Below are 8,610 nucleotides of genomic sequence, written 5' to 3'. Positions count from 1 at the left end.
AAGTACTGCTTATCTGAAACATAAAGTTTTAATTGGAATGTGCGTGAATTGTATGATCGGGTCAGAGATCGCCCATTATCGCTGCTATTACCAGAGTGGGAGCAACGGAGAGAGCGGCCGGGAGCCGGGAGCCGTAAGTCGGGAGCCGGGCAGCCGAATGAGCCTCAGATTTAGCTCCAGCTTGAGGGCTTAGCTTATAGCCTTTCCGTTATTTTGATTTCATATATTTTGTTTTCATTTCATTGCGTTCCGCTGGCCAAGAGTCGTGATAAGGTGCAACACCAGTGTCCAAAGCGCTTAGATTTCGAGTCAAACGGATCGCGTGTTATCTCCCGAACAGACGTGGTTCTTTCTCCGGCCAGTTGCTGTCTCCATCTGACTATTCGTCTTAGTACCAAGATCTCTGAACTTTTCTTAAGAGATGATGCCTGGACAGAAGCTGAGAGTAGCTCTCTATGTGTTTCTCGTCCTGACGAGTCTCTATCTGTTTGTGCTGTCCTGCATCTGGGACTATCGCGTAGTGGTGGCCCGGGAACATGTCCGCTTCCGCCAGGAGATGCCCACCATGGACAGCTGGGTGAACTCTCCGTTTGGTAAGCTCAAGAGCTACCTGTTCAACGTGACGAGCGCCGCCGAGTTTGAGAGCGGGCGCGACAAGCGGCTGAAAGTGGACCAGATCGGACCGATCACCTACAAAATAGTGGGCTACAACGACATCCTTAGTCGCACAGAAAACAATGTGCCGTACCGAAAAAATCGCTACCGCCATGTGGAGTTCCTGCCAGAGGAGAGCGTTGCTCCCGATGTCCTCAACTGGACCATCACCTCGCCCAACAACGTGTTACTGGGCGCGGCGGCAAGTTCAAGCACGTGGCACCGTTCTCGGTCCTTGGCTTCGATGCCATCACTAGGTTCGAGGACTTGTTCATCACCGGCTCCGTCTACTACTTCCTCTGGGAGTTCACACGACCTCCTACAGCTGGTATCCAACCTACTGCCCTTCGCCCTGTCCTCCAACTGCGGACCGCTGCACAATGTAAGCGGTTCGATTCCATCTCATCTGGCCATATTCTTATACGCTTCCACCCGTAGGCTCTCAAGGATAAGGAGGAGGTCTACACGGTGAACATTGGCCCGGAGCAAGGCATTGACAACTTCTTTCGCATCGAGACCCTCAACGGCCAGCAGGTCATCAAAGAGCAGCTGCCGCGCAGCGAAGAGTGGTCCAATGACGCCTGCCCCTACAACGTGAGCGGCGCCAACTCACTTTTCTCGCCCTTCCTGCAGCCAGAAACACCGCTTAACGTCGTGGCCATCGAGTCCTGCCGCGTCCAGAGCGCTACGGCCGGCCTCGACACCTACCGATACCTGCTGCTGCAGCCCGGCCAGGAGCGCCCAATGTGCATGGACACTACATACGGCATCAAATTGCACAAAGGGATGTTTGACGTCTCCAAGTGTGTGATAAGTAAGTCGATCGGGGGATTCCCTCACAACATTTTTTGAATTATTTCTCACGATTTTGCATCGGTTGCAGATGATGCCCCATCGGCGTTCTCTGCGCCACACTTCTATGGCAGCAGCTACAACTGGAGCGAGCACTACGAAGGCTACAATCCGAATGCCGAGGAGCACGAGCCGTTCATCCTGATGGAGCCCACGACAGGCATACCTGTCAACGAGAAGTACCGCTTCCAGTCAAACATACCCATGCCGAATCGCGGCACCACAAACGCCTGCCTTGAAACGGTGTTTCCGACAACAGATCGCCACCTTACGCAATGCGGCCAAGTTTCTGATGAGGCTGTCAAATAGTCTCTGATTTAGGTTGTGATTGAGCTCAGTTCCAGCAGCTCGCAATGACAATGAAAACTTGGGCACGTACCAAGTGGAAGATTTATTTTGCGCTTTATTCAATCTGTACATTTAACTTTTCGTTGTCATTATTTCTTCAGCTTCTTCTTGCTCTGTGTACCTTGTGGTTTTGTATGCCCTTGAGGAGGGTCGAAACGTTTTGGCCAGGAGCTTGCAACGCTCCTAGAAAGAAATACTTCCGTGTCTATTCAGCCATCTAATTAATTGATACATACTTATGTCTATGTATTTATTATTTTGAAAACTTGCTATTGGGTTTTCTGAAAACTAACTAACTCCGTTTCGGAAAGGGAGTTCAATGCTTCGATCCGTTGGAGGATAGCCTTCTTTTTATACCCGATACTCAAAATGAGTATTGGGGTATATTAGATTTGTGGTAAAAGTGGATGTGTGTAACGTCCAGAAGGAATCGTTTCCGACCCCATAAAGTATATATATTCTTGATCAGCATCAATAGCCGAGTCGATTGAGCCCTGTCTGTCTGTCCGTCTGTCCGTCCGTCCGTCCGTCCGTCCGTCCGTCTGTCCGTCTGTCCGTCTGTCCGTCCCTTCAGCGCCTAGTGCTCAAAGACTTTAAGAGCTAGAGCAACGATGTTTTGGATCCAGACTTCTGTGATATGTCACTGCTACAAAAATTTCCGCCCCCCGCCCACTTCCGCCCCCACAAAGGACGAAAATCTGTGGCATCCACAATTTTAAAGATATGAGAAAACCAAAAACGTAGAATTTTAGAGAATGACCATATCTTTTAGACTGCAGAATCTGAATTGGATCGTATCATTATTATAGCCAGCATCAAGAAAACAATTTCATTTTTTCTCGCCCTGTCTCTCTCTAACACTGTAACGATCCGTTCTTTTCCCGTCTGATGCAGCTGGGCTGGCTCAGCGGTCGGTAGGCTCGCTGCAACAATATTTGTATGCTGCCCCGACGACAAGTAAGAAGGCACGGGTTGGGTCTTGTACTGGTATGCTAGTATGCTTTATTGGTATCTTAAGTCTATCTTACGCTATTCCGACTCCTGTGCGGGTTCTCCTCGTGGTTTTCCTCCGTGGTTCGATGAGCGTGGCGCTCCCTGGGCCCCCCACGGCGTCGCCGAGCGTGGCACCGCCGGCTCTACTGACTGGGGCTAGCGATTCTTGGCACGCGGCCCAAATCCGCCTCTCAGTCAGGCGCCTGACGCGTTCGCTCTCACTCGACTCCCTTGGCTTTTCGGCCCGAGGGTGCCTCACTCCTGGTGGGTTGCGCGTCAAGCGTGGCACCGTTGGTTCAAGGGATTGGGGTCTTTGGCTCTTGGCTGCACGCTCGAGTCCGCCTCTCAATCCTCACACAACGTGTTCGCTTTCTAACGCTCTTTTCCCTTCGCTTGGTCTCACTCTTGTCACTCACTGTGCACTTCACTCTCGCTAGCTCCGTTTGCTGACTGTCCCTTGTTCCTGGTCGCGGCCCTCCTCTTATAGGCTCGCTTCTGCGTCAGCGCCGCCGATGCCGCCTGGCGCTAACGGCACTTTCCGCCATGCGGTGCCCATATTTTTCCATCGGCGTTCCTTCATTCCCTTGTCGCTTTCCAACGGGACCTGGCTGGTGGCGTGATCTCATGACCATATTTGGTCGTGCGCTGGGCCACTGCCGGCCGATCCCGTCATCCCGCGGCTGTCTCTCCAGGGGTCCTCCCCTCTCATCTTGGGTCCCCGGGAGAGCTCTCCTCGGGAATTCGCCGCCTCCGTATATACCCGGATAACGGCCGTTAGCGCTTAACCCTGCACTGCCCCCTACGTGTGGAATACCTTTCCTCACACTTCCCCCTTTCTTTTATTGGCGGAAAACCCGGTTTTCCGCGTCCCAGGTTTGGGATGCTTCAAAAGCCCCGCGCGACCGGTGCGCGTGCTTTGTTCTCGACCCGGGTGCCCCCTGGCGCCCTCTTTCGGCTTCACGCCTTGCGGTGTTGCCGTACCTCTCCGATGAGCGCGATCGATTCGATTCCCCCTTACCGATAGTTCGCATAGGAGCTTTTTTTCTTTGCCCCGCCCGGTATAGGGTACGGTCGCTATTCTGACCTACTCGATATGACACAGCGTTGCCCTTACGCTCCACTCGATACAGCGTAGGGTCGTTTCTGTGCTCTACTCGATATGTCGCAGCGTGCGTATTCTACTTCCGGATCGCGAATTCCTCAATGGACTGGAAACGTACCATTTTCTCGCGATGCCGGGTGTTTTCTTTGTTTACCTTGTGCGCGTCTGGTTTTTCCTACTACCCTTCGCTGGGCCGCCTGCTTTCCGCCGGCCCTCTGGATGCTTCGGGTAAGTTTTCCTCCCGCTTTGACGCCTTCCGCCGCCTTCATTCAAGCTCCCCCGATTCCCCGCTGTTCCTCTGCTGCAAGGTAAGACCATGTTTTTTTTATACCCGATACTCAAAATGAGTATTGGGGTATATTAGATTTGTGGTAAAAGTGGATGTGTGTAACGTCCAGAAGGAATCGTTTCCGACCCCATAAAGTATATATATTCTTGATCAGCATCAATAGCCGAGTCGATTGAGCCCTGTCTGTCTGTCCGTCTGTCCGTCCGTCCGTCCGTCCGTCCGTCCGTCCGTCCGTCCGTCCCCTTCAGCGCCTAGTGCTCAAAGACTAAGAGCTAGAGCAACGATGTTTTGGATCCAGACATCTGTGATATGTCACTGCTACAAAAATATTTCAAAACTTTGCCCCGCCCACTTCCGCCCCCACAAAGGACGAAAATCTGTGGCATCCACATTTTTAAGGATACGATAAAACCAAAAACGCAGAATCGTAGAGGATGACTATCTGTTCTAGAGTGTAAAGTCTCAACCAGATCGTATAATTATTATAGCCAGAATCAAGAAAACAATTTCATTCTTTCTCGCTCTGTCTCTCTCTAACACACAGGTTTCATGGTCGGCTTTGCCAATTGCAAAATATGAGTTCAAGGATCTCAGAACCTCTAAGATCCAGAGCAACCAAATTTGGTATCCACACTCCTGTGATATCGGACCTTGACCGTTTCGTGTCCAAATTTCGCCACACCCCTTCCGCCCCCGCAAAGGACGAAAATCTGGGGCATCCACAAATCTCAGAGACTATTAAGGCTAGAGTAACCAAATTTGGTATCCGCACTTCTGTTAGATCTCACTATAAAACGTATATCTCAGAATTTCGCTCCACCCCCTTCCGCCCCCACAAAGGACGAAAATCTGTTGCATCCACAACACATTGCACATATTGCACATTCGAGAAAACTAAAAACGCAGAATCATAGATAATGACCATATCTATCAGATTGCTGAATCTGGACCAGATCAGATAATTTTTATAGCCAAAAGGAACAAATCAATTTGCACTGGCTTCGCAGCGCCCGACGTCACGCTCAGACTGATTTTCTGTCTCTCTCGCACGCACTCTTTGTCGTGTGGTTCAATATTAGCGGCGTCTGCCGCAGGAGAGCCATACTGACTTAGTATCGGGTATAACTGTAGAGTTGCGGTGTACGCAGCAACTCACAACGTTCCCCCTCGTTTTTTTTAAAACACCCTTTTTTTTTTTGGTCTTTTCCCTTTTTTACTTGTTCTTGTTTTAAGTTACTTTCTTCTCCATTCTTCTTCTCTACTCTTCTTTTCTCCTCAATAACTAGCCCGGAATACCTCCTGCCGGTCGGTGGACACCAATAGCCGGTACCGGACGCCCCCGTCGTTGACCAGACGCTTCACCTTCCTCGCGGTTGGCTTTATCCGCGCGAGAGAGCGCGTGACGACGGCCGGCCACTCCTCGCGGTTGGCTTTATCCGCGCCAGAGAGCGCGTGACGACGGCCGGCCACTCCTCGCGGTTGACGGCCCGCCACCGTGAGTTGTCCGCCGACCTCGTCTGGGGCCACGATGCCTGGCGCTGGAGCTCGGGCCGGCGCGCCTCCGCCCGCTCCCCTGGGCACGACGCCTGTCGGCCCAGCTTCGGACGCTCGCCCTGGCCGGGCTCCGGCCATCGCCAAGGACCTCTCTCCCATGGCTCAGGTGAGTGTTGTTCCGCGGCCTCGTCCTTCTTCGCTTCCGCCGTTGCTCTTGCGCCGTCATCCGCTTCGCCGTCGGCCGCCACCTCGGCTTCGGGCGCCGCCGCTGGGCCCTCCGCCGTCAGTGATGTTGGCGTGTTCGTCGTGCCCTCCGTCTCGACCTCTGCCGTCCTCCCGGGCGCCTCCTCGGGCACCTCTTCGGCGGTGGGTGCCACCGCTGGGCCTGTCGACTCCTGTGGCCGTGCCCGCCGCCTCGGGTCCCGCTCGTCACTGGCGCGTGGTGCCTCCTCCCACAGTCGAGCCTCCTCGCTTCTTGCCCGGGCTGCTGGGGCGCGGGCCCAGAGGCCCACGATATGTGCAGCGTTTGCACGTGCCACATCATGCCGTCTCGCACCGCGGAGCGCACCTCCTGCGAGACGAACGGCCCGATGGCGGCTCCCTGTGGCCCGTGCCAGTGCTGCTGCTGCTGATGCTGCTGCTGCTGACGCTGCTGCTGCTGCTGCTGCTGACGCTGCTGCTGCTGCTGCTGCTGCTGACGCTGCTGCTGCTGCTGCTGATGCTGCTGCTGCTGACCCCCTTGGCCGCGCGCGTCGTCAGCCGGCGGCCGACGCCGGAACAGCTCTTCCTCTGCCCCCGGTGACGGTGGGGCCTGCGGCCGTGGCTCCTCCTCGGACTCGACGTGTTCAGGGGGTGGCTGCCAGAGCTCCTCCTCCTCCACCTCGGCTCGTCGTAGCCTCTCCTGGCGCTGGTGGGCACTCCGCCTCCTCCTCGTCGCTGGAGATCACCGCCAGCCCGCCGGCCGCGCCCTCCGCCCGCGTCGCCCTTGCCTTCTCCGCTTCCGCCCGCAGACGCGCCGTCTCCCTTCGCTCCGCTGCGTCGACCCGGCTAATACACCGCCATTGGTGCGCGACGTCTCGCTCGTGGCGCTCCGCCTCCGCTTCTTGCGCCGCCTTTTCAGCCTCCTGCGTGGCCTTCAGCCTCTTTGCCAGCGTCAAGGCGTCCTCCCATACACGCCGTTGTCTCCGCTCCTCCGCCGCCGCGGCCAGCGCGAACCGCCGGTGCCATTCCGCGAGGCGTCGTGCCTCAGCGGCCGCGTTATCTTCCGCGATGTCGGCCTGCGTTGACTGCGGCTCTTTGACCGCGGTCTCGATCGGCGTTGTCTGCGGCTCTTTGACCGCGGTTTCGGCCGGCGTTGGCTGCGGCTCCTCGACCTGTGGGTCTGTCGGCCGCTGATCCCCTCGCCGCGCCGTCGACCTCCCCCTTGTGCGTGCCGACGACTCCTCTTCCTTGGCCGTACGCGTCGAACGCGTGGACGCCCGCTTCGAGGCCCGCTCACTGGGCTCCTCCTTCCGCGTCTCCGTGCGCCCCCTCCTTCCTCCCTCAGGCCGCTCCTCGCGCTTACTGGGGTGGGGCTTCTCGCGCTTGTCGGTGCGGGGCTCTTCGTGCCTGCTGGTCCGGGGCTCCTCGCGATTGCCGGTGCGGGACTCCTCGCGTCTGCTGGTGCGGGGCTCCTTGCTACTGCTGGTCCGGGGCTCCTCGCGCTTGGGTGGGGCTCCTCGCGTCTGCGTTCTCTCCGTGGCGCCGGCTCCCAGCTCACCAATTCTAGGTCACTTTCCGCCTCGGTGTACCCCGGCGATATCCTGATACACATATGATATACATAGCCTGATACCCGCGGCGAATCCATTTTCGCTGCTCCGCTAGGTACCTCATTAAATGCTGCTGCATCTTACCCTTTTTCTTTTTTCCACGTGGTCAACTTTTGAAAAGACCTGATCGAGCGCTGCTCCCCTCCCGCCTTTATAAGGCCGGTGTTCACCGTTCCATGTAACGGTGCCTTACATGGGCCCGTGGGACGGCTCTCTCTTGCCTTCCAGCTGGCTCTCTCGCTCGCTCCCGTTTTGAAAGTTATCCGCGCCTCTCGCCGCGTTAACCCTAGGGTGCCCCCTAATTTTGTTAGCTTTCCTCCGGTTCCCACTTTTCTTCCTTTTCCCCTTTTTTTTTTTTTTTTTTATTTGGCCCTTTCTACTTTCAGGTCTGGCGACGTGTTGCCCGGCTCACCTCGGATCTGGTAAGCCTCCTGAGTTCTTGGGTTCCTCATCTCACCTTGCCTTTCTTCCAGCCCGTCCTTGGGTTCCAGTCCAGGGTGCTGACCGATCTCCCAGCCCGTGACCAATAGGTCCTCCGACCTTTCGCCCGTGCTGCCAAACATCGGCCCGCCCCCCGTGGCCAGCTCCGCCCGTCTCTGGATCGGCTTAGACGCGGATGTCACCCCCGTGCAGCGCCTCGGACCCAGGATCATCCGATTCCCAGCCGGTAGACCGCGCATGGGCGGCATCCGCTTTTGTCCCGCCATCCCCGACGTTAGCAGCTGGCTTCTATGCCCTGGACCCGGACCCGAACTTCTGCTCATCTCGGAACCCCCTTCTCGGGCGCCCCCTCGTCCGTCGAAGCCCCCCCCCCCCCCCCCCCCCGGGATAGTGGTAACCCGGGTGTCTTCTACCTTCTTTGCCTTTGATCAGTTCCAATTGGCTGACGAGCTGATCCTCCTTTTTTTTTTTCTTGTAGGTCCAGCTGTATTGGTCCGTCGGCCGCCGTCTGCTGCTCCGTTTTACTGAACCTTAGTTGTAAGAGCATCCTGTACGGCCTTGTCCTGCGTGGCATCAAGTTGGGCCACCCGCTCCTCCCTTGTGGGCGATTCATGTCCTGCGTGACA

At 56.2% G+C, this 8,610-nt stretch overlaps 1 protein-coding gene and 1 pseudogene across 1 annotated transcript; one reads left to right on the top strand and one right to left on the bottom strand.

The window, feature by feature from the left end:
* Positions 1 to 328: 328 nt before the first annotated feature.
* On the top strand, positions 329 to 2,018 carry LOC117191365 (annotated as a pseudogene).
* Positions 2,019 to 2,170: 152 nt separating this feature from the next.
* LOC117191616 (proteoglycan 4-like) lies at positions 2,171 to 7,622 on the bottom strand. The gene is made up of 3 exons (XM_033396435.1): positions 7,567 to 7,622; positions 6,787 to 7,496; positions 2,171 to 2,217 (listed from the first exon to the last, which is right to left on the bottom strand). Exons 1-3 carry the CDS (start codon positions 7,620 to 7,622, stop codon positions 2,171 to 2,173), a joined length of 813 nt encoding a protein of 270 aa, XP_033252326.1.
* Positions 7,623 to 8,610: the final 988 nt, after the last annotated feature.

Source organism: Drosophila miranda (genome assembly GCF_003369915.1).
Source record: "Drosophila miranda strain MSH22 chromosome Y unlocalized genomic scaffold, D.miranda_PacBio2.1 Contig_Y1_pilon, whole genome shotgun sequence".
NCBI classification, from domain to species: domain Eukaryota; kingdom Metazoa; phylum Arthropoda; class Insecta; order Diptera; family Drosophilidae; genus Drosophila; species Drosophila miranda.
Note: the sequence above shows the minus strand (reverse complement) of the source record. Positions and strands in the feature narration are given on the sequence as shown.